At 39.3% G+C, this 24,445-nt stretch overlaps 4 protein-coding genes across 8 annotated transcripts; 3 read left to right on the top strand and 1 right to left on the bottom strand.

Moving 5' to 3' along the window:
• The first annotated feature begins 225 nt into the window (after positions 1 to 225).
• On the top strand, positions 226 to 8,330 carry parla (presenilin associated, rhomboid-like a). 2 transcript variants are annotated; one of them, XM_034703521.1, is made up of 10 exons: positions 226 to 357; positions 3,911 to 4,106; positions 4,215 to 4,319; positions 4,406 to 4,538; positions 4,678 to 4,773; positions 4,909 to 5,058; positions 5,159 to 5,229; positions 5,315 to 5,416; positions 6,440 to 6,537; positions 7,684 to 8,330. In XM_034703521.1, the coding sequence occupies exons 1-10, from the start codon at positions 278 to 280 to the stop codon at positions 7,829 to 7,831; spliced, it is 1,179 nt and encodes a 392-aa protein (XP_034559412.1). In that variant the 5' UTR covers positions 226 to 277; the 3' UTR covers positions 7,832 to 8,330. The 2 variants fall into 2 exon arrangements, with proteins under 2 accessions (XP_034559412.1, XP_034559413.1); XM_034703522.1 differs by lacking the exon at positions 7,684 to 8,330 and adding an exon at positions 6,291 to 6,352 and having other exon boundaries at positions 6,440 to 6,535.
• Positions 8,331 to 8,755: 425 nt separating this feature from the next.
• On the bottom strand, positions 8,756 to 11,689 carry extl2 (exostosin-like glycosyltransferase 2). Of its 3 annotated transcripts, none has more exons than XR_004634139.1 (6): positions 11,563 to 11,689; positions 10,587 to 11,038; positions 10,397 to 10,467; positions 10,126 to 10,241; positions 9,530 to 9,995; positions 8,756 to 9,304 (listed from the first exon to the last, which is right to left on the bottom strand). XR_004634139.1 is itself a non-coding variant. In XM_034703528.1 (5 exons), the coding sequence occupies exons 1-5, from the start codon at positions 11,565 to 11,567 to the stop codon at positions 9,590 to 9,592; spliced, it is 1,050 nt and encodes a 349-aa protein (XP_034559419.1). In that variant the 5' UTR covers positions 11,568 to 11,689; the 3' UTR covers positions 8,756 to 9,589. The 3 variants fall into 3 exon arrangements, 1 of the variants encoding a protein (XP_034559419.1); XR_004634140.1 differs by having other exon boundaries at positions 10,587 to 11,020; positions 11,563 to 11,657; XM_034703528.1 differs by having other exon boundaries at positions 8,756 to 9,995.
• Positions 11,690 to 12,707: 1,018 nt separating this feature from the next.
• Positions 12,708 to 16,962, top strand: LOC117827068 (uncharacterized oxidoreductase ZK1290.5-like). Of its 2 annotated transcripts, none has more exons than XM_034703529.1 (8): positions 12,708 to 12,836; positions 13,029 to 13,129; positions 13,728 to 13,976; positions 14,089 to 14,190; positions 14,290 to 14,381; positions 15,673 to 15,855; positions 15,940 to 15,999; positions 16,250 to 16,962. In XM_034703529.1, exons 1-8 carry the CDS (start codon positions 12,823 to 12,825, stop codon positions 16,343 to 16,345), a joined length of 897 nt encoding a protein of 298 aa, XP_034559420.1. In that variant the 5' UTR covers positions 12,708 to 12,822; the 3' UTR covers positions 16,346 to 16,962. The 2 variants fall into 2 exon arrangements, with proteins under 2 accessions (XP_034559420.1, XP_034559421.1); XM_034703530.1 differs by having other exon boundaries at positions 12,797 to 12,909.
• A 3,148-nt stretch (positions 16,963 to 20,110) lies between these two features.
• On the top strand, positions 20,111 to 23,598 carry LOC117827069 (glyoxal reductase-like). Its single transcript, XM_034703532.1, has 7 exons — positions 20,111 to 20,506; positions 20,673 to 20,921; positions 21,011 to 21,112; positions 22,243 to 22,334; positions 22,483 to 22,665; positions 22,931 to 22,990; positions 23,134 to 23,598. The coding sequence occupies exons 1-7, from the start codon at positions 20,431 to 20,433 to the stop codon at positions 23,227 to 23,229; spliced, it is 858 nt and encodes a 285-aa protein (XP_034559423.1). The 5' UTR covers positions 20,111 to 20,430; the 3' UTR covers positions 23,230 to 23,598.
• Positions 23,599 to 24,445: the final 847 nt, after the last annotated feature.

Below are 24,445 nucleotides of genomic sequence, written 5' to 3'. Positions count from 1 at the left end.
CAAGTACTCCAGTACTTTAACTAAAGTAAAAATTTGACAGAGCAACCTTCACTTGTATTGGAGTAATATTTGACCTCAAGTATCTATACTTTGAGGACGTGTACTTTGTCCACCACTGCTTTTAACCCATTGCCCCATTCAATTTCTCAAAAAGTAGCCTCACACCAGACGCCCAAATGTGACACTCATAAGACGGAGCTTTTAGATACGTCCCTGAACGCATCTCCAGTTTTAGTTTAGCAGTAGGCGGAGCTTCACAGGGGAGGTCATCACAAACATGGCGTGGAGAGGATGTGTAATGAAATGGGCCAAAACAGAGTTCATCAAAAACACTAACATTTCTTCACGAACTTCCAGGTGAGTAAATATGTAATAGTTCAGGTTTCAAATCAGTATGAAGGACACTAACTGTAAGAGGACGCGCGTGTTCCTCTCGACCAGCAATGTGAGGTTACCTAACTGTCATTGTAAAGAAATCCACGGGGCGAGAGACAGCTGTGTTTTGTGCAGTTTTTAGTTCAAATTAGAAAGACAACGTGGTTAGTGTTGTCTATATTTTACTGTGATTGTTGTGCGAAGCTGTTAAATTAGCCTTACGTGACTCAATGTCACGCCCCTCCCACTTACTACGCTTTCATGTTAACAGTCTGATAGATGAATACATCAGGAGTACAGTCATGGACAAAAGTTTTGAGAATGACACAAATATTACATTTTCACAAAGTCTGCTGCTTCAGGGTTTTTAGGTGTTTTTGTCAGATGTTTCTATGGTATAATGAAATACAATTAGAAGCATTTCATAAGTATCAAAAGCTTTTATTGAGAATTACACAGAATTCATGCAATAAGTCCATTTTTGCAGTGTTGACCCTTCTTTTTCAAGACCTCTGCAATTCTCCCTGGCATGCTGTCAATCAACTTCTGGACCAAATCCTGACTGATGGCAGTCCATTCTTGCATAATCAATGCTTGGAGTTTGTCAGAATTTATGGGTTTTTGATTGTCCACCCGCCTCTTGAGGATTGACCACAAGTTCTCAATGGGATTAAGATCTGGGGAGTTTCCTGGCCAAGGGCCCAAAATCTTAATGTTTTGTTCCCCGAGCCATTTTGTTATGACTTTTGGTTTATGGCAAGGTGCTCCATCATGCTGGAAAAGGCATTCTTCATCACCAAACCGCCCTTGGATGGTTGGGAGAAGTTGCTCTCGGAGGACATTCTGGTACCATTCTTTATTCATGGCTGTGTTTTTAGGCAAGATTGTGAGAGAGCCCACTCCCTTGACCGAAAAGCAACCCCACACATGAACGGTCTCAGGATGCTTCACTGTTGGCAAGAGACAGGACTGATGGTAGCGCTCACCTCGTCTTCTCCGAACAAGCCTTCCTCCAGATGCCCCAAACAATCGGAAAGGGGATTCATCAGAGAAAATGACTTTACCCCAGTCCTCATCAGTCCAGTCCCTGTACCTTCTGCAGAATATCAGTCTGTCCCTGATGTTTTTACTGGAGAGAAGTGGCTTCTTTGCTGCCCTCCTTGACACCAGGCCTTCCTCCAAAAGTCTTCGCCTCACTGTGCGTGCAGATGCACTCACACCTGCCTGCTGCCATTCCTGAGCAAGCTCTGCACTGGTGGTGGCCCGATCCCGCAGCTGTAACACCTTCAGGAGACGGTCCTGGCGCTTGCTGGACTTTCTTGGGCGCCCTGGAGCCTGTTTGGCAACAATTGAACCTCTCTCCTTGAAGTTCTTGATAATTCGATAGACGGTTGACTGAGGTGCAATCTTACTCGCTGCTATAAACTTCCCTGTTAGGCCCTTTTTGTGCAATGCAATGATGGCTGCACGTGTTTCCTTGCAGGTAACCATGGCTAACAGATGAGGAACAATGGTGTCATGCACCAACTTCCTTTTAAAGTGTCCAGTCACTCAATCATGACAGATTGATCGCCAGCCTTGTCCTCATCAACACCCACACCTGTGTTAATGTGTGTGACACCTGTGTGTCATTGAAATGATGTTAGCTGGTCCTTTTGTGGCAGGGCTGAAATGCAGTGGAAATGTGTTTTTGGTGATAAAGTTCATTTTCAAGGCAAAGAGGGACTTTGCAATTAATTGCAGTTGAGCTGATCACTCCTCATAACATTCTGGAGTATATGCAAATTGCCATTATAAAAACTGAAACAGCAGACTTTGTGAAAATTAATAGTTGTGTCATTCTCAAAACTTTTGGCCATGACTGTACATGTTGGTATAGATGGGTGGCTATGCCTGTTTTCCTAGTGCCTGCATACTTAGTAATAGCAGCAATTAGCTATTAATACATTTTACATTGATGGTGAGTACTTCCAAAAATGTCCAAAAAAGAGTATTGGTTACTGTGGCAGTACAATTGTACAATACAGCTCCATTGATTAAACCTGAAGATAAAATAGGCAAAGTAAATCAACTGTGAAGTTATAGTTTTTTTTATGACTGAATAAACACTAAATTCAAAAGTATTACACAATGAGGAAAACCTTACACTCAAGGAGCAAAACATCAGTCCGGATCTGCACCACTATAAGCACAATGTCAGCCTCACACTTTTTGCAGAACAGCACACACAGTAATTTGCAAAACACTAAACACACTTGTTTACATTAGACACAGAAGTATATCATGATGTCATTTCCTTGCAATCCTTAAGCACTGACTGTCAATTTACCACACCTATGAGCCGATCGGTTAAACACAGCCATCAGGTGTGCAAACACATGATTGCTTAATTGTAGACACAACAATCAGGTTTAAGCACTATACAAATGCAGCAGATGAGTTCACCTGCAAGTGGATACAGTATTTTATGTGTGTCTGATATTTGCTGAGCTTACAGTGTTATGCACACTACTGTAGTAGCATGAAAACTGGGACATGTTTTGTTGAGATTCCCCATGTTGACATGTTGACTGATTTGGGTATGTAGAGAGAAATAAATGATATGTTCATCAGTGCAGTGTTGGTCTTGGTAAATGGTAAATGGACTTGTACTTATATAGCGCTTTTCTAGTCTTTTTGACCACTCAAAGCGCTTCTACACTACTCGTCACATTCACCCATTCATACCCATTCACTCACAGATGGTGGAGGCTGCTAGAGTAAGGGACCATCAGTGTTAGCTAATCTCATTGGTTCACATTCACACACCTCTGAACAACAGAGGGAGCAAGTTCGGGGTTCAGTGTCTTGCTCAAGGACACTTTGGCATGTGACTGCCGGAGCTAGGATCAAACCGCCAACCTTCTGATTGATGGATGACCGACTCTACCCACTGAGACACAGCCGCCCCCAGCTGCTCATCCTCTTGTGTAGTGTTTGGTGAATTTATTGTATATTTGCACTTTCTCTATGTACTTCACTTACATTACTCTTATCACTAAGAAAGAGAATTGCTAAAAGAGTTGTAGGTTAGCAGCAGTGTGTAACTGTTTCAAACTGAATTGTTTCATATGGTAACAAAATATGGTTTTGATAAGTTAGGGTATAGTTTTTACAAGAGTGTGTCATTTTGCAGAGGATCTGAGGTGTTCTGCTACTTGTGTGTGTGGTTGTGTGAATTGTGTGTGGTGTTTTGACAAAATGGGCCCTGTTTTCAAAATCGTGTTAAAGCAATCGAGAAAAAATGTAATTTGTGAACCATTTGGCTAATCATGAGTCAATTTTATTTTACTTCTTTCGTGTGCTATGTTTGAATTTCAGCCTCTAAATCGGACAAAACAAGTATCATCATCCAAATAATTACACAGATTTAATTCTGCTCTGAATTACAGATGTTTGATCATTTTTTGGAATGATAAGAATTGTCTACCTGTCAGTTAGGTTTTAATTTAATACTGCCTACTGTTGCCGTCAACATTATTTTTTTCCTTTGCAGACTTAGCCCTCACAACCAACAGAGGTGCGGTTTTCGCAGGGAAGCCAAAAGACCAGAAACAAAGAAAGGAAATGTCTCCCAAGAAACAAACGCTTCACCCGCTGAGACTGGTGCACCTGGTCCCCCTCCTCCTCCTCCTCCTCCTCCCAGAGTCCCCAGACCAACACTGTTCAAACCGCTAATGTTTACAATAGGGGTAGGTCTTCTAATATTTGTAGTGCTAGAAAACAGATGCATGTATAAACCAGTGATTATTACAGACATTAGGAAGGTGTCTGTTGGTTGTTGTCTGACTCCATGTTAGTTTACAGGTTGCTCCTTTGGTGTTGCGGCCATTCTGCAATATGAGACCCTGAAGTCACGAGTTCAGTCAGCAAAAGAAGAAGAGGAGTCAGAAAAATTAATGCAGGTGAAGTTCTTAATGACATGAACTGATTGATATCTCCTCCACTGCTGACAGCTCTCTGAACAATGTAACTTCAAATGTCTTACCAGGGCTCTCAGGACATGGCATACTGGCACGAGTGGTGGAACCAGCTGTCTGGCCTCCAGCGACAGCTCATCCTCTTGATGTCCACAGTGGACGACCTCTGGAGCAGCCTTACGGAGGGACAGAGGACAGTCACTGGTAACTTATTTTGCTGGGAAGACTCATATTGTCCTTGCATTTATTCAAATGAAATTGCACTGATCAACAGATTTACATGTGTTCAAATATACTCCACATTTCTTTTTAGTCAGGAGCTGTCCTACTTACTGTCTTCCAGGTATTATCGCTTTAAATGCTGTAGTCCTGTGTTGCTGGCGGATTCCGTCAATGCAGAGAAGCATGATTAAGTACTTCACGTCCAACCCAGCCTCCAGTAAGAAGACCTGTTCTACTTTATTTTAAAAAGTTGAATAAATAATACATCACAGCAAGGGCCATCATTTTTTTTTTTGCAAATGTAGCACTTGCAGCTGGATCACCTTGCTGTTCATTTTCTCTCTGAAACCAGAAACACGCTGCCTTCCCATGGTCTTGTCCTGCTTCAGTCACTACTCCATCATCCACATGGTTGCCAACATGTATGTCCTGTGGACATTCTCCTCAGGGATCGTTTCTCTTTTAGGAAAGGAGCAGTTTCTTGCAGTCTACATGTCTGCTGGTGAGTCAATTGAAAGATTGGAAGGTGGTCTCTTTACATGTAATTTAATTAAGGGGAAGTTTAAGAACAGTATTACATAAATTACTGTGTGTGTTTTCAGGTGTGATTTCCACTATGGTTAGCTACATGTGCAAAACAGCCACTGGGCGTCTCTATCCATCATTAGGAGCGGTAAGATGTTATCTTTATTTTCTTTGAAAAACTTAAATCTAAAATAATTCTGAATTTTTAACTTAGCTTTTTGTGTGATTCACAGTCAGGTGCTGTCATGGCGGTACTAGCAGCAGTCTGTGTAAAGGTGCCAGAGGCCAAACTAGGCATTATCTTTCTCCCCATGGTCACTTTCACAGCAGGAAATGTAAGTGATGCACAGTATCTCTGTGTGTACATGAGGCTTGTGTATGCATGGTCTTGTTTTGTTTTGTAGATATTAGGGATAGACCGATTATTGGCCGGGCCTATTATTGGCCGGGCCGATTATCGGGGCCGATATTCGTCATTTTGACTCATATCAGCATCGGCCTTTTTTAAAAATCCAACGGTCGATAAGAAATCAATTTAAACTGGGTTATTTTGGCTCAAATTTACTTAATCATGTGGCAGAAATGACACTGTCTGCAGAAACCGTAGCCTAGCTTGTGTTCCATTTCTCCCTGCAGTTTCTCATTACAGGGGCCGAGCTGAGCAGCATCCGTTGTGGCCCCTACAATTACTAGTGATTTAAAACTCATACAACCCCACTTCAAAAACACTGAAATATCCCCATAAAACAAAGATAAGTGAAAGATTAACATTTCAGTTATATTGATATTTTGGAAAACTTTATTTACTGTAGAAAACTTTAGAGAGCTATTTATAAGCATTTTTTTATTAGAATTTTAAAACAAAGATGTCTATAGCCTAAGATAAAAATAAACCTTTAACATGTTGCAAATCTGAAAAGCTGTTTAATAAACATGCTTAAAGGAATTTAAACAAAGTTAAGTGTTGGAGTTTGTATTATTCAAAATTTTGGCGCCAATATTTCCCTTTTACTGCAAATGAATATCGGCTCCAAATATCTGTTATCGGCCTCCTTGACTACTAATAATCGGTATCGGTATCGGCCCTGGAAAACCATATCGGTCTATCTCTAGTAGATACACCCCTCTAAATTGCAATTTGGATTAAAAGACTTTGCTAATTTACATATTAAATAGTGATGACATCCACATGTTGTGTTTTTGCTGCAGGGAGGGGATGTAAATCTGTGCATGAACAAATCGGACAAAGTCCATTGTGTGTGAGTGAATGTGTAAGTATGCATGAATGAATGCATGGTACAGGGACAGTTGTAGATTCACTGCGGGACATTGTGTGTGACTTTTTAATCTCTCTTTAGGCTCTGAAGGCGCTTATTGCCATAGATACAGCAGGGCTTATACTGGGATGGCGGCTGTTTGATCACGCAGCTCACCTTGGAGGAGCCCTCTTTGGAATGTGAGTGACATTTCACATTGATAAGAATAATGTTGTGTATCAACAAGTTTTATTCAACAAAAATGTTGAATGAATATCCAAACGTGCAACACCTTCCTCAGAATGCATCAGATGCTGTCAGTACATAAAAAGTTTGGGTTTGAAGACGTTGTTGTAAAAGATTGAGAAGTATTTTTGATATGAAAGTTCACGTTTAATTGTTAATCCTAAAAACAGCAAGCAAGAAAACATAACAAAATCTTTTCCAATTTTTTTCTTCTTATATCACAAACTCCATCTATCTCATTATGGGATGAACAGTATGTAGAAGATTATTCAGTTGTTGGCAGATGTCATCTCCCGATATGAGCCAATCACATATGCATTAGTATTTTTGTGTATGTTTTCCCTTGTGAGCATATATTGTGTTTTTAATATCTGTTCTTTTTAATTACTATTTGTTTTTATTGATAGTGTTTTTTAAGCTTGTAAAGCACTTTGGCCAACTGTGGTTGTTTTTTAATGTGCTATATAAATAAAGTTGACTTGACTATATTAGAACTAGTTTTCAACTGAACATGTAATGCTGAAAACACAAGTTTAGGCTGATAAAAAATAAATGTAGTTTGCCCAGCAGAGGGCACTCTGCTTCCATAGTTTACAATAATACAGTACTTGTTATGTACAAAAGCATCACAGCTGAGCCATCAGTTTGCATGGGAGCTGGTTCACAGTGTTTGAATATGTAAGATAGAAATGTTTATGTTCATGCAAGCAGCCATCTGTGTATATTAGCTGAGCCATATTGGTGAAAAATTGCACACATTTCACATCAGATGCATTTATCAAACTTTATCTAAGGTGAATGAGCCACAATATGGGTTTTATGCGACATTATGAATAAACACTGTTGAATATGATTCACCACACAGGACTTTAACAAAAATTGATGCGTCTACAGTAAACCATGATAACTGGTCCAAAAATAAAATATTGGTTGTGCTTTTGAACTAACTATTGTAAATATAACCATCACCTGTAATGGAGCATTGATGCCGAGTAATAATAAAATAAATCATTAATAGATGTTGACTGTAAATGCAGCGTGGCAGTATCTTGTCCTACATTTGATACATTTTAGCATTCTTCTTCTATCTTGTCCTACAGATGGTATGTGGCATACGGTCACAAACTGATTTGGAGGAAGAGGGAGCCCCTTGTGAAGCTGTGGCATGACATGCGTTCTCCAGGTGCCGGTGGATCCAGGCCAGGAGGCGGACCTGGAGTCAGCGGTGCTGGACCTGGACCACGATGAGACTCTTGTATGGTCTCTGTGACCCTTTATTGAAGGACCAGGGTTCAGCTACCTCAGGATATGCAAGGACTTTTTTTTGCAACAATTTGGATTTGGATTTTATTGTTTAATAAATAAATACAGTTTTTTTCAATTAGAGTGGGTAATGAGCGTAAGATGATTTGATTTAATGCTGGGAACTGAATTTTTAAAAGAAGCAGGACTGCGATCACACCTTGTGTTTGCAATCCAGATGTTTACTATGTAGACTGACACAAGGACCTCCATGCTATGTATTGAAATATCATCACTCTTTTACCTCTTGTGAAACACATCACACCGGCTGTCCTCTTGTTAGCTTTTCCTGTTTGTATTTGTAAAAGCAATCGTTAAGCATTGGGCATAAAAAATTGCTGTGTGCTGACACAATTCAGTGATTAAACCATTAGCTGAATTCAAAACAGTGTACAGTCCTGAGGACAGGTTTATGGTACTATTAAAACTGGAGTTTTAACAGTGATACTTACGTGTGACTTTTTTCATATCTATATTTAAGGAGTTTGCCTAGTTAGTTTTAATAAATGGGATCCATTTTAAAATACTGTAAGGAGAATTTTGGTCAATACTAGCTTTGAAGTATTTCAAACAGAAGATGAATCCAAACTTCTAAAATGGGTAATTGCAAACTATAGGAACACAATCTTACAAAAAATGCTGTGAAAAAGTAATACTGTTTTTCAGACACAACATAAATTGATATGTCAGAAAAGTTCAAAAACCAAAGACTGCTTGCTTTTGCAAATATTTGGAACAAGAACACCAACCCCTTGGTTTCAGCACCTCAAACTAATACTTCAGTTATTCAGCACCTCTTAGGTTACTGACCTCAATTAATCTATTTCTATTCTCTTAAAATATTATAGCAATGAATTCATCCACACATCCTTTCAGAAAAAAGGAGAGTTGTCTTTATTAATTAGCTGAAGACATGATATAGTCCTACAAAATGGACACACAAGAAAACATTTAAAAAATATTGTCTCTGCATGTGTAGTGCTGCACTTTAAGATTGTCATGAGGTGTTAAAATGCAGATGATCATTTATAAGCAGTAACGCACTTTGGAAAGGGTTGACACTACATTATTGAATTTGTAGTTGTAGTTACTCAAAAAACTCACTTGAAATGTGACACAGTTTGAAATGTAGTAAAAAAAACAACTCAATTTGACAAATCTGCATTTTTAGTGTTTCAATTCATAGTTACATAAAAGGCAAATAACCAAAGCACATCTTAAACTGAGTCCTGGTTTCAAATAATTGCATCCACTGAGAGAGTTGTTAACTATGGCCTCTTTGGTAACAATAGTCAGTTTACCTTTTTTCAAATATGAACGTTTCATCTGACAGGACCATATGTAGAAAAGTCTTAAACAATCCATGCTGTTGTCCAGTGAAGGAAAGTTCATGACAGTCATGCTGATTCCACTCTGAAACTGCCCAGTACCATGAAATAAAAACACAGAAGAGACAAACACTGAGAAGGTAAACAAGGAAAACAAGCTGAATATACCCTGTATTGCACTGCTGCATTGTCATCACTGTTTTTGTCAGTGAAATGTTATGATCAGGTGAGAATGCGATTATAACCTGTGAATCTGGTGATAGACCTTATCTTTGGCTTAAACAGGTGGAGTGTAATTAATCAAACACTGACTTACCAAACTGCAACCTGAGTACGTTAACTTTCAATCCAAAACAGCCAGCAATGTGGCGGCACCTCAGCTTCTAAACTTGTGGTTGGCATAGCTTGGAAAGCCAAACTGAGACACCATCAGGTTGGAGAAGCAGAGTGGCATGGTGCCATAGATATGTGTCAGCCTGTTCAGACAGTAGGATCTCTGAAGGAGGTGTTCAGGACGATGCCACATACCCTGGTATCCACTGCTGGCCTCCTTCTCCAAGTTACGGAGGTCCACGGGTTTGACAAAGACCCCAGAGGGTTTGTTAAAGCTGCCTGAGGACTTTGATTGCTTCCTCAAATGTAACGCTACGGCAAAGTTCATGGCAATGTCATCACAGTTTTGTGTTTCATCCACCAGCGCATGCACTGCTTGAGGTTGTTCTTGGAAAAGCTGCAGGTAGCGTTGGTGGAAGAAGGCAGCGCCAATTAACACCATGGAGTATCTGCAGGGAGGGGATTATAACAGAATGATTAAAAAAATAACTTTCAGATTAATTCACCACTAATCCGAACAAGCTGCCAACAATATGTATAGTGTGTGAAGAGTTTTGTTCCAACAAATACTCAACTTACTTGTCACCTCCAGCCTTTTCAGGGTCCTGCAGCTCAAAGCTGCCATAACTGTACACCCCACCTGCTGTTGAGACATGTTTCCGTGGGACAAATCCAACAATCTGGTCTGGAAATTGCTGTCGATGGATAAAAACAAAGAAGAGTACATCTTATGGAGTGGCCTCCTATGTCAATCAATTTCTGTAGTGTCAAGTGTAAAGTAGTACACAAAGTTAATTATCAAGTTGAACCAAAAAGTACTTTATCTCTTCTTCACTGTCCCTAGAGTTACCTTCCAGACTGAGAAAGCAAAACTGATGTCAGGAACACTGACCAGGGTGTCGTCATCCAGCATCAGAATGGCTGAGAATCAAAGCAAATATTAAACTAATGAACATTACCACATGATTAAACATATTGGTCTACATACATTTTTTTTATAGCTGTAATTAAGCAAAGCATTAACGGATAGATAAACTGACCGTCAGTAGTAATTTCAGGGAATGGTTGCAGTCTGTTTCGCATCGTATTGCTCATTTGCACCTTGAAGACCACAGGGACCGGATGAGGCCCCAGAGAGTTCCATAACTTCATTGGTGTCTGCTCCCCAATGTTGTTCCAGACTATGATGATCTGTTGAAGATGGGGCATTGCCTGGTAATGGTTCAGGAGTTTCAGCAAAACATCTGTGCGGTTGTAAGTTTGGATAACAATGGTAAACCTCTGCTCCTCCTCTTCTGTGCTGACAGCATGGTGGACCTCTACAGGTTTCTCTTCTTGACTTGTTGCTCTGCGTAGCACTCCAAGAACACCCAGGCCCCCTGGGTCCTCGGGAAGTGGAAGCAGAGCTGTTAGGGCTACACCAACCAGGAGGAGCAATAGGATTGGCCACAACAAGTAGGTTCGCCGGGGCAACCTGCAGCAACGGGGAAACCTGCATCATAAGCACAGACTGGTCATGAGAGGAAGACACAGATGCAGGACATCCCACTACAGAGTAGACCTCCTTCATGTTTTAAGATATGCAGGCACACTAGATCTTAGCACAGGACAGAATAGGAAAAGGCTATGAGAAAGAGAACACTTGTTTTTTAATTTAAATGCTTTTTAACACTTCAACTTGTTTCCTTATGAGGATATAACCTTAAGTTTACAGAACGCTGGAAAAGTCACGATGAAAAATCCAAAGTGCTCAACAAACTGTTCAGCAAGGAGGAAACCAATTTGCTTTTGGGCTCTAACATTTGCACATGGTCGAAAACATTTTTTTTTAACCAAGTGAATACCACAAAAAGTTTTCTCTGGTGTATCCTGCAAACACAATTCCTGCAAACACTGTCTGCGACTGTTAATAAGTATCAAATCAAATCATTCTACGATACGGTGCTCGAGTTAAAACATTGGTTTTCTTTTAGCATAGTTGAAATGATGTATCTAGTTCCACGTCTCAAAACTTACCTCATTTTAATGGCACTACAAAGTAACTATTAATTCCAACATGGTCGCCATGTTGGCTGAGTGTAACCAAAGAGCCTAAGGGGAAGATATCTCACTAGCTGACGCTTGCCTCAACATATCGACTAAGCGTTAGTGATGTGTCGGTCGCCAACAATCCGGTTCTAAGAGCCGGCTCTTTGAGGTGAATGATGGGAGATTTATTTTTATTTTTTCGTCTTGTCCTGTTAAAGCATCACGTATGGAAGCCCGTTTCCGCCAGTTAAAAAAAATAAATAAAAATAAATAAATTAATTCATTAATTAAAAAATTTAAATAAATAAATAAATAATTAAAAAAAATTCAGGAAAAGTGAAAAAAAAAAAGTTAAGTCATAATAATGAGATACTAAGTCATAATGATGAGATACTAAGTCATAATGATGAGATACTGGGTCATAATAATGAGATAGTATCTCATTATTATGACTTAATTTTTAATTTTTTTACTTTTCCTAAAATAAGGGCTTCCATACTCACGTGATTGGAAAGGTGAGAAAACTAGTGACTGCAGGAAACGCAGTAAAATACGGACTAATTTCAACAGCAGTTTAAAAGCAGAGTGTTGACTGGGCAGGGTGAAAATGTCATCAATCAGGCTCCACAAAACACCTGCAAAAGCACATTAGAAGTGTCTGTGAAGGTTCTCAGTCATCCAGGTCAGGTTGGACCGTTTTGTCTAATTGAGATGGATCTTATTTTTATACTTTATAATTCATTTTTGTAGCACTCTGCTCCATGTTGAGTATACATAAAGCCTTATAAATAATACACATTTGATATTATGTATGTTTTTTACATTAGTAACACATTTTACATATAATTTTACATTATTTTAGGTAATGCATTAATTTGAACAAGAAAAAAATCTGAGGAACCACCTGGGAGCCGAAAGAGCCGTCTCTTTGTGATGAACCGAGCCAAAAGAACCAGATCTCTAAAAAGAGCCTGAATTCCCATCACTACTACTAGTAGTGACTGCACATAATGTCACCACCAAACAATAAACAGCTGTAACCAGTGAATGACTTACTTTTAGCAACACAATTCACATGAGTGTTTACATTATGGTGTTGGAAATCCGTGTTTTACAGTCTTTCGTGTATTTTATACCCTTTGGAAGCGGGCGCCATCTTGGTCGGGCTCAACAAACTGGTCTCCCATTCGCTCTTTGGAAGCAACTCTCCGTCTATCCCAGAAATGCTATCACTGTTGCGTTACAGAAATGCAAATACACGGGTAGTCTTTTTTTTTTAGTAAAGAGTAAAATCAAAGTCCGTACTGCACATAGCATATTCTGGATTCCGCGTGTGTATGTAGTCGTGTCTTGATTTGAATTTGTAATGTTTGTGTGCTACGCGTTGAAAAAGTTACGCGTTTGGACAGTGGTGTTGCTAAAACAGAAAAAGTAATTCTTATTTTCTCATTCAGACGGCTCAACACAACTCAGAGGTTCATGTCTTTTGCAAAAGTCTTGCAGTGTCCTACAATCCCACTTTCCAATGGTCTGAAAATTCCAATAGTTGGACTAGGTGAGTATGGTCTGACATGTTGACACTTTTCCAAACACTTAATCCAAAATACACACAAATCGTGACCTTTTAAAGTTACTATAAGTACCTTCGATGATGTGCATTATGAATTCATATTTTCCTAATTGGTAAATATTAAATGCATATACAGTGGATAGCAAAAGTCTACACACCCCTGTTAAAATCCCAGGTTTTGTGATGTAAAGAAATGAGACCAAGATAAATCATGTCCCCAGTTTTAAGAGGGTTTGTACACTTATGCAACCACATTATTATTGTGTTTTTTATTCTTCCCCCTAGAATATAAAAAAAAAAAAAAATCAATTGAATTGTGCACATTATGGGTCACATTAAAGGTGGAAAACGTTCTGACATTATTTATCTTGGTCTCATTTTTTTTTTCACAAAACCTGGCATTTTAACAGGGGTGTGTAGACTTTTGCTATCCACTGTATGTGATTGTTTGTTTTATCTGTTACTTAATAAATAACCTAGTGTGTTGGAATATCAAACAAACAAACAAATACAATAATTGAATAAATTCTGTATTGAAAGTAACTGAGTCTGGTTTAATTACTATACTTCTTCTCTATACCAGGCACATCCCATGATGGCGGATACACCCATGATTCTGTTGTGTATGCTCTCAAAGAGTGTGGCATGCGGCACATTGACACAGCAAAGCGTTACGGCTGTGAGGAGAATTTGGGTAAAGCCATTAAAGAGAGTGGGATACCAAGAAGTGATCTTTGGCTCACCAACAAACTGTGGCCAGGAGACTATGGATACAGCGCTGCTAAGAAGGCCTGCATGGAGTCCTGCGCACAGATGGGGGTGGAATACTTTGGCAAGGATTTGGATAAATAAAAATGATGTCACAATGCTGTCTTCAAAACATGTTTTCTGGGTTTTATTTTGTAGACTTTCACTCAATCATCCTCTGTCTCCTTTTTTTAAAGATCTGTACCTGATGCACTGGCCAGAGGCAAAACATCCTGTCGGCTCCAACAGGGAGATGAGAGCTGAAACCTGGAGGGCTTTGGAGGAACTTTATAAAGAAGGTACAAATTGAGGAAGTCATAATAGAATACAGTTTGAAATTGACTCCAACAAGAATTGTTGTGATGTAGCATGAATAAAGCATCCACTTGTCAGCATAGGTGTTTGCCGTGCTATTGGAGTGAGCAACTTTCTGGTCCACCACCTGGAACAGTTAAAGGAAGACTCTAGTGTGGTTCCACATGTAAACCAGGTACACCTGTTTTTTGTAATACACATGTTTACATTTCAAGAATGCTGAAAGGAATTCAGGTCAGGTTTGGAAAAGAACAGGCTTATTCTGAAGATGTGGTGGAGAGTTAAGCTTTATATTCTGCTATTAAACTAAAAACAGGTTTAATAACAATATATTAATAGTGCCTTTCTAAACACTCAATAAATAAAACAATGTGATAAAATGAATAAAAACAAGCAGAGTTACACCAAGTTAAAATAAGGCAGATAAGTTAGACAGCGAATGCAGTTTGAAACAAATTAGTTTTTAGTTTGGAAAGACCTGAGGGAGTGAGAGGAGGTGACAATGTGAAGGAGATCAGACAGATACGGGAGGGTGAGGTTGTGAATGGCCTTAAATGTGTACAGGAGGATTTTGAATGAGATTCTGGATTTGACCGGGAGCCAGTGAAGCTGCTGGAGGATGGGGATGATGTGGTGAAAGGAGGGGGTTCTGGTAATGATGCGGGCTGCAGAGTTTTGGACCAGCTGAAGTTTATGGAGGGATTCGTGAGGGACACCGAAGAGGAGTGAGTTACAATAATCAATACGGGAGGTGACGAGACTATGGACCAGGATAGCAGTGGTGTGAGGGGTGAGAGAGGGGTGGAGACGGTTGATGTTGCGGAGATGGAAGTATGCAGACCGGGTTATGTTATTGATGTGAGAGTGGAAAGAAAGTGAGCTGTCAAGGATGACACCCAGATTCTTTACCTGAGGGGAGGGGGACACTGTTGAGCTGTCTATGGTAAGGGAGAAACTGTCGGCTTTGGACAAGGTGGATTTAGTACCTATGAGGAGGAGTTCTGTTTTATTGCTGTTAAGTTGAAGGGGAACCAGGATTTGATCTCAGAGAGGCAGAGGGTGAGGGAGGAGGGTGGGAGAGTGGAGTCGGGTTTACTGGAGAGGTAGAGTTTAGACTGACTACATATAAGTTTCCTGAGTTGGGATCACTTGGGGTGCGATGATGAGGCTACTTATTTTGATGAATAAATAGCTTAGATTTTTTTGGAGTCTCATTTAATAATTTCTCTCTTCAGATTCATGGATATGCCAAATATGCCAGATTTTCTTTACTCTGCAATTCACACATAAACGGGCAAAAAACACGTTTTTTTAACACAAAGAGAACTGAAACTCATATCACTCTTGATTGATTACTTAATAATTGTACATTTTTCTGACTTTCATCAATTATAAATCTTTGCTGTTCATCCAATAAAGAAAGTGACTTCTCTCTTATATGTCTTATAAACGATCTGCCCCACCAGGTTGAGTACCATCCATTCCAGCAGCCCAATAAGCTCACAGATTACTGTCGCCAGGAGAGCATCGTGTTTGAAGGCTACAGTCCTCTGGCTAAGGGTCAAGTCCTCAGAGACCCAACTGTTCTCCGGATAGCGGAAAAATACAGGCGCACAACTGCTCAGATCTGCATCCGCTGGAGTATTCAGGTTGCCACATTGTTCTGATCTTGAATGCCCCAAAATAAATGTTTAGTTTTTAATGCATAATGCATTATATTTTTTTTTCCTTAGAATGGAGTTGTGACGATACCAAAATCCACCAAAAAGAAGAGGATACAAGAAAACTTTCAAGTAAGTTAGGGATGTTTAAATGTGATAGATATGTGATGTTGAATATATCAATCAATACAGCACAAAGATGGGAAAAAAACTGTATCTGCACCGCCTCAGATTAATCCAAAACCAGAGAGTAGGCAGTGAGAAAGTGCACATGTAATAATAATTTCTTAAAGTCACAGCCATTCATATGTCATTTCCCCCTTTACCTCTTCATCCTCCTCTTCCTCTGCCCTCTCCTCCTCTCCTCACACACATGCTACAGGTTTTTGATTTCCATCTGGAAGATTCAGACATGGCTGTTTTGGGGGGACTGCATGATGGAAGGCACGTGACTTGGGATCCAACAAATGTAGAGTAACAATATTAGATCAGATTAAATTAGGTTTCAAAGTGATACATGCTACAGTATTGTCATGGACTGGAGTCACCTCTCCCACTGGCCCTCAAAAGTATGGTCTTCTTAGGCTTGAGTGTAATCTTTATCATAATGCATGTGCAATGTATCAGGTCATACATTGAACAAACAGCAGGTATTGTGATCTTACTCCAATCCGCCGTCCTCTGTATACACATGACACAAGGAAAAACATCTCACTAAGGGGAAGAAACAAAGGCTTAAATGTACTAGCCTTATTGTTGATTGCAGAGGGCCACAGATATAGTATGTGCTCGATGACAACATAAAAATGTCCCATTCTTTTTCAACTCTTAAGAAAAATTTAAAGAAGAAGTTTATTATCATTATATGATTAACTAGTGTTACTGTGTGTACTCGTGTCCATTGGGGTATTATGTTGCCCTTTTCTCCTTGTTTCATGATTCTGAATTGAACTATGTGTTTGTAAATCACCTTATGCTGGTACATAGATAGCTTGAATGTGATTGTCTCTGTTTGCCTTGGCCACTATTTTCTTTTTAGGGACGAGGAGGTGTGTTATAGTGCTATAAACTCCATGCCATGGAATTAATAATGAACTATTGTGTGCTTTGCTGTCTCATTTGTTGCATTTTATGGGATGTGTTTTACGTGTTATTATTTGTTTTTATGTTGGGCCCCCTACCAAAAGCTTTTGGAAGCTTATCTGGGGTGTCTTTTTCATGCGTCTTTATTTTTCTGCAGTTGATTTGTTGGATCGGCATGTGTTTCTTGATGTATTAAATCAAATCAAAAATTAACTGTAGGAATAAATAAACAGAGGAGGGCATTGATATGCTAACGCCAGTTTCTAAATATATGGTACAAGAGTGCATATAGCTAATGCTAATATCAAGACTTTTTGTATATAATTAACAGCTGTAGATATGATAAGAGTACACTATGTATACTGTGGGTACGCTATGAATACTGCAGACAGTTGTGTTGAATTTATGTAAAAACATTTTCATGCTGTATCTACAACCCCAATTCCAATGAAGTTGGGACGTTGTGTTAAACATAAATAAAAACAGAATACAATGATTAGCAAATCATGTTCAACCTATATTTAATTGAATACACTAAAAATACAAGATATTTAATGTTCAAACTGATAAACTTTATTGTTTTTAGCAAATAATCATTAACTTAGAATTTTATGGCTGCAACACGTTCCAAAAAAGCTGGGACAGGTGGCAAAAAAGACTGAGAAAGTTGAGGAATGTTCATCAAACACCAGTTTGGAACATCCCACAGGTGAACAGGCTAATTGGGAACAGGTGGGTGCCATGATTGGGTATAAAAGGAGTTTCCCTGAATTGCTCAGTTGTTCACAAGCAAAGATGGGGCGAGGTTCACCTCTTTGTGAACAAGTGCGTGAGAAAATAGTCGAACAGTTTAAAGACAATGTTCCTCAACATGCAACTGCAAGGAATTTAGGGATTTCATCATCTACAGTCCATAAAATCATCGAAAGATTCAGAGGATCTGGAGAAGTCACTGCAGGTAAGCAGCAAGGCTGAAAACCAACATTGAATGCCCGTGACCTTCAATCCCTCAGGCGGCACTGCATCAAAAACCGACATCAATGTGTCAAGGATATCACCACATGGGCTCAGGAACACTTCAGAAAACCACTGTCAGTAAATACAGTTCGGCGCTACATCCGTAAGTGCAACTTAAAACTCTACTATGCAAAGCAAAAGCCATTTATCAACAACACCCAGAAACACCGCCGGCTTCTCTGGGCCCGAGCTCATCTAAGATGGACTGATGCAAAGTGGAAAAGTGTGCTGCGGTCTGACGAGTCCACATTTCAAATCGTTTTTGGAAACTGTGGACGTCGTGTCCTCCGGGCCAAAGAGGAAAAGAACCATCCGGACTGTCATGGACGCAAAGTTCAAAAGCCAGCATCTGTGATGGTATGGGGCTGTGTTAGTGCCAATGGTATGGGTAACTTAAACATCTGTGAAGGCACCATTAATGCTGAAAGGTACATACAGGTATTGGAGAAACATATGCTGCCATCCAAGCAACGTCTTTTTCATGGACGCCCCTGCTTATTTCAGCAAGACCATGCCAAGCCACATTCTGCACGTGTTACAACAGCGTGGCTTCGTAGTAAAAGAGTGCGCGTACTAGACTGGCCTACCAGCAGTCCAGACCTGTCTCCCATTGAAAATGTGTGGTGCATTATGAAGCGTAAAATACGACAACGGAGACCCCGGACTGTTGAACAGCTGAAGCTGTACATCAAGCAAGAATGGGAAAGAATTCCACCTACAAAGCTTCAACAATTAGTGTCCTCAGTTCCCAAACGTTTATTGAATGTTGTTAAAAGGAAAGGTGATGTAACACAGAGGTAAACATGACCTTGTCCCAGCTTTTTTGGAACGTGTTGCAGCCATAAAATTATAAGTTAATGATTATTTGCTAAAAACAATAAAGTTTATCAATTTGAACATTAAATATCTTGTCTTTGTAGTGTATTCAATTAAATATAGGTTGAACATGATTTGCAAATCATTGTATTCTGTTTTTATTTATGTTTAACACAAATTCCCAACTTCATTGGAATTGGGGTTGTACAAGCATGAAGGGGAAGTGATTCAGCAATATGAGCTCTACAATACATTTACGCTTGTTAAACATTACGAGGAATAAAATCTGTAGTACTAGTGAATGTTTCTGAGTGATGATATCTGGAAAAGCGTCACAACTGACCATGCAATTGTTATTTAATGGGATAATTTTTTATAATTGTCTGTATTGCTCATGTTTTTTCTACACTAAGAGCTGATATTTGGCTGTAAAACTACTCTCCACATGGTCATTAGATAGTATCAGGCTATACGTTGTCATTAGTGTAGTTTGTTTTACACTTTCCCTGGAGAGAGAACATACTGTGATTTGAAGCTTGCTCATATCATGTTACCTTGTCTGTAAGCACACATACAAAGACAAACAAAAGGACCTCAAGTTGCTGACTTTACGCACTTCTTTTAGTATTTTGATGACATAAATTAGTAGATGTTGAACAATGCACAATAAATCTACAATGGCAATATTAGAATATAGTGTTTTCCAAATACTTTAAGCACATTTGAGAGACGTTCAGTTGGTGTTGAGTGTAGCGCCCTCTCTGGATAAATTGGTAGCTCTTTTTTCTTTGCAGATTTTTATATAGACCTGGTGGGTAAATAAGGCCAGTTTCTGGATGGGCAGGTTTACTGTATATTCTCATTGTCGCTTTACTCTCGTGCTGTAGTGAGAGATGTTCTCTCCAAAGTGGAGCAGGTGACGGGGTTAGATTTAAGTAAAGCTGTCTGGTCAGACAAAAAGTTACATTTAGAAACCTGCCTTACAAGTTCAGCTTGTCACTTCTGGTAGAACTTGCCCTCTTCTTCTGGTTTGATCACCCTCACCCGCTCCAGCCCCCTCCCAGCACCTTACAGTATAACTGATGACATTTGACTTTTAAAGCAGGGTTTTTATTTTTGCTACTTATGTTTCAGTGGGAACAAAAGTGTTAAGACGAGGAGCGAGAGCACTGATATTGGTTGTAAAGGTGCTTGCTTTGAATACATTTTGGTACAGATTTTCGGTCACTATAGGTTACGTTTTCTTCGGTTTATTTAACTGTTGGCTTCAATGAAAGTATTTATGTGACAATACATTTGCCCCCCTCAAGATTACATTTTAGGTGATAATATATATCCCTGAAAGTAATGTGAAGATATGCATTATTGTATTTTTCCAATACTTCTAACAAAAATCAAAAGTTTCAAGGAAAGTCTTGTTATGCGTATGACCTCAAGGCATTGACATCACCCCTTCTGCTCCAATGGGTGAGCTCTCACTGGATGATCCAGCTGTGAATCTTATAAAAAGGCTGTGCGTTAGAAACTGTCAGAGTTGTGTTATAACCATAGACTGTATAAAATAGGTTATAACAAAGGAAACAACTTATAGGAGGCTGGTTATTCATTTTAAGCTCCCACCACATTGCTCCAGTCTTCAAAGAAACCATGTCTAGTGCACACAACTGGACTTGTCCCACTGTGGAACTTTCCAACGGAGTGCAAATGCCAATACTTGGAATAGGTAAGTACTATTTTATCACAAAAAAAAACATATCTTTGGAACACTATTGAGGCTGTAAGCGACTAAGATGTATTTTGTTGGGGTGATTACGACTTCTGCCGCATGACAACTCTGCAGGAAAAAGTTTGCACAGAGTTATTTCAATTGTCTGTTCTCTTTCTCTAAGGCACATCCCAGGTTGGAGGTTTCTGTCAGGACACTGTTCTGTATGCACTACGAGATTGTGGCATACGTCTCATAGACACATCAAAGTATAATGGCTTTGAGGTACAGCTGTCTGAAGCTATCAGAGACAGTGGGGTACAGAGAAGTGATCTGTGGGTCACCAATAAACTCTGGCCTGAAGATTATGGATATGAAACTGCCAAGAGGGCCTTTCAGACCTCCTGCTCTCAGATGGGGGTGGAATATCTGGGTGAGGAGTAAAAGGATGCTTTTCCTTTAATGTATACATTCCACCTTTCTCATTCTTGCAACATCCCTGATTTTGTCACTTGATTTCAGACATCTATATGTTGCACTGGCCTGGTGGAATGCAGCCTGGTCGCTGTAACAGAGCACTGAGAGCTGAGGCCTGGAAAGCTATGGAAGAGCTCAATGAAGAAGGTAAAACATTCTGTGAAATACACTGTGTCAATTCTTCAACATGTTGATATCAGAATTAGTGAAAATGAAGTCTGTTACACATGTCAAAATATTACAACTTAATTTAGCAGACACTTCCAACCAGAGTGACGTACATCTAAGAGTAAGAACATCACAAGCAAGGATACAAAAGGGAGGGAGGTACATTAGCAAGCGCCACAAACTGCTTCAAGCTTTACTTGCTCAAATGTAGGATGAGATTCTGGGGATTGAGTGTAATTGGGTAACGCATTCCACCAGAAGACCACAGAAGAGGAGAGTCTAGCTTAACCCTCCTGTTATGTTTGTTTCTCAGGAACAGCAAGAATGTTCCTGTGTCAATTTGACCCGGGGCATATTTAATTATCAAAAAGTGTCAGAACCCAAAAAAATCCCAATAAACATTTTTTCAATCTCATTATTAACTCCATTACTAACCCCTCGAATCAATATTTAGTGCAATGGTGTTCTTTAATTCTAACAGATCATGGTTTAATGAGGATATCTCACTTGTTTTTAATGAAAACTTATGTTGAAAGGGTGTGTGTGTGCGTGTGTGTATGAGTGGGGGGTGAAATATGTCACACAGTATTTGACAACTTCTGACCCGTTTTAGCCTCCACTTTGACTGCCGGGTCAAATTGACCCACAAATAGTATATCTATAAACATGCAGGGGGGGGTTGCAAATATGTGAAATCAACCATTTTCATTTGTTATGTTGGTTTCACCAATTAAGCCAAGTAGAAGAAGTTTCATACCGAAAAAATACTTTTAACAATTTTTGGGTGATTTTTGAATTTTAAAAAGGGTCAATTTGACCCGCAACATAACCGGGGGGTTAACAGTGTAGGTGTTCATGAAAGAGTCAGATCCTTCGCTGTTTCTTAAAAGCAGAAAGAAACTCTGTGTATTGAACAGGTTTGGGTAACTTATTCCACCATCAACTGACAACAGAGAAAAAGAGCCTGGCTAGTGACATAGGGCATGTTAATAAGAGAGTACCAGTGCCTTTTATTGGCTGAATTACTTGGTTAAAACAACCTATTGTATAATGAAACTTACCATATTTCACAGTGTTTTTACTTTTTCATGATCTTTCTGTTCAAACAGGGTTGTGCCGCTCCATCGGAGTAAGCAACTTTATGATTCACCACCTGGAACAGTTGAAGCAGGACTGCACTGTGGTGCCACATGTCAATCAAGTAAGTATGTCCTACTTTAAAAGTAAGAAGCTCTGTTCTGGAATGGGGGAGGTTATGTTAGAATTTGTGTTACGTGAGTCTAAACCAGAGTATGCCAGCTGTTATCATGAGCTTTGTGATTTAATCTAATAATATCATACACCATCAGGTGGAGTACCATCCGTTCCAGCAGCCGATTGAGCTGATGGAGTACTGTCGCCAGGAGGGGATTGCATTTCAGGGCTACTGCCCTCTGGCTAAGGGTCAAGCTCTAAGTGATCCCACTATTATCCAGATGGCACAGAAGTATGGGCGCACACCCGCTCAGATCTGCATCCGCTGGAGTATTCAGGTATAATACACCACAATGAATAGGATTTAAATTTCAAAGCGAAAACACTCAGTTTATTAACTTACATGCATCACAGATTATTCACACATACATATCTAGAAAACTGTAGATGCTTTTGCAATGCTTTCACCCTGTTATTTTTGCACATGTCAGAGTCGGGTTAAAAAATGTTGTAGAATAAAAAACACAATGCCTATGTGAAAAATGTCTGGGAAAATGTGTGTATATGTTTGACACTAAGGAGTTATTATTTTCTCCTTCTTAGAATGGAGCTATTACAATCCCAAAGTCGACCAAAAGGGAGCGTGTGCTAGAAAACTGTCAGGTAATGTGGAATAAAATACTTTAATCATTATTATCAACTTTCTTTCCAAGTTGTGCTTATGAGAATCTATTTGGTACTGGTTGTTTTTAGTTGACCAACAGCCCCTTCTCTCCTCTGTTTTCTACCTTTTCATACTTTTTCAGGTGTTTGGGTTCCAGCTTGAAGAGAAAGACATGGAGGCCATAAACAAGTTGCATGATGGGAGACATGTGTCCTGGGATCCAACGAATGTGGAGTAGTACATTTACATGTTTACAGCACAAGTAATTCAGCAGCAGTTGTGGCATTTTTCACCACAACAACAAAATTGTGTCATGCTTTTATTGTGAAAGGAAATACATTTAGATGCAAAAAGTGTGTACTTGTGAGAGTGTGTGTGTGTGTGTGTTTTCTGGAAAATTCACAATACTGACTTCTTAATTATAAGGTTGCCAGTATGGAGAGGATTAACTCAAAGTGGTGGATGTGTTTGTTTTTTGATAAAATCAATTTCTTATCGGTAACTGAACTCACTCCTACGTTGTACATAAAACAGTTGAGTCTTACCTGCAACCTAAGAGGCAACTGTTGGCTTGCTTCACAATAAAAAAAAGAATTAAGTAACCTGATTAATTGTGCTCCATCTGCTACTGGTATAGGCTTCCTTCAATCAGTATACACTTAAAATAAGATGCAGTACATTAATGTCACTGGAAATGTCCAAATTTGAGATCATAGCAGTCATAAATTCTATATAAGGCATCTCGCACTGGAATCTTACTAAAACTCAAAATGCTCCAGCCACTAAATAAACAACTCAAAGATGCTACAAGTGGCACAATTATAAGGGATATAATGAGTTTCAATGATAGTAAGAGTTTTGTTATGTACATATCATTTGTGGCAGTGACAACAGACGTTACTCTGCGCCTAACCTTGCCAGATATGCTCTCATGGCTTTTCTGTTAAGAGCCAAAGAGGTCACATTTCTCCATCAATTTGAGGTGTTCTCTGAGTCAGAATCATTATAACTGTATATGGTGGACACCAGATGCATTGTGAACAGCCGGTGGTAACTAGCAAAACGTAATACGTTCCATCATGAATTGCGGTGTAATGGAAAATTATGAATGCACGAGAGAGGAGTGCGACCGCACAGTTCGAAATTCAAAATTTAAAGTAGAATTAGAAAAAACCCTGAAATTCATATTTAGTGGCTTATTTTACTAAAACCAAGAAGCTGCTTTTAAAGAATAAATAATGACAAATATTAGTTTTTCTTAATGATGGCACCATAGTTAGTCTGCAAGAGACAAATGTGTTGTGCTGCAAAAATATGGTTTCATTATCTTATACAAAGTAGTTATTTAGTTCTATTTTATAATTTTGTGAGGATAGGCTCAGTATATTAGTTATCACTGAAAATCATGTTATTTTGGATCCCTGGCCGGTGTTGTGTTGCACATTTTAATTGTG

Source organism: Notolabrus celidotus, chromosome 15 (genome assembly GCF_009762535.1).
Source record: "Notolabrus celidotus isolate fNotCel1 chromosome 15, fNotCel1.pri, whole genome shotgun sequence".
Taxonomy (NCBI): domain Eukaryota; kingdom Metazoa; phylum Chordata; class Actinopteri; order Labriformes; family Labridae; genus Notolabrus; species Notolabrus celidotus.
This window is presented reverse-complemented; position numbering and strand designations above follow the sequence as displayed.

Bases quoted from the DNA above. Each gene is read 5' to 3' on its own strand.
- LOC117827068 (XM_034703529.1), top strand. The intron at 13,977-14,088 runs GCAAGGATTTGG...CTTTTTTTAAAG, and splicing joins GATGGGGGTGGAATACTTTG to ATCTGTACCTGATGCACTGG. The intron at 14,191-14,289 runs GTACAAATTGAG...TTGTCAGCATAG, and splicing joins GGAGGAACTTTATAAAGAAG to GTGTTTGCCGTGCTATTGGA.
- LOC117827069 (XM_034703532.1), top strand. From the start codon at position 20,431: ATGTCTAGTGCACACAACTGGACTTGTCCCACTGTGGAACTTTCCAAC. The intron at 22,335-22,482 runs GTAAGTATGTCC...ATACACCATCAG, and splicing joins TGGTGCCACATGTCAATCAA to GTGGAGTACCATCCGTTCCA. The intron at 22,991-23,133 runs GTAATGTGGAAT...ATACTTTTTCAG, and splicing joins GTGTGCTAGAAAACTGTCAG to GTGTTTGGGTTCCAGCTTGA.
- parla (XM_034703521.1), top strand. From the start codon at position 278: ATGGCGTGGAGAGGATGTGTAATGAAATGGGCCAAAACAGAGTTCATC. The intron at 4,107-4,214 runs GTAGGTCTTCTA...ACTCCATGTTAG, and splicing joins CGCTAATGTTTACAATAGGG to TTTACAGGTTGCTCCTTTGG. The intron at 4,539-4,677 runs GTAACTTATTTT...ACTGTCTTCCAG, and splicing joins GGGACAGAGGACAGTCACTG to GTATTATCGCTTTAAATGCT.
- extl2 (XM_034703528.1), bottom strand. The intron at 10,242-10,396 runs GTAACTCTAGGG...ATCCATCGACAG, and splicing joins TTGCTTTCTCAGTCTGGAAG to CAATTTCCAGACCAGATTGT. The intron at 9,996-10,125 runs GTAAGTTGAGTA...CCCTCCCTGCAG, and splicing joins GAAAAGGCTGGAGGTGACAA to ATACTCCATGGTGTTAATTG.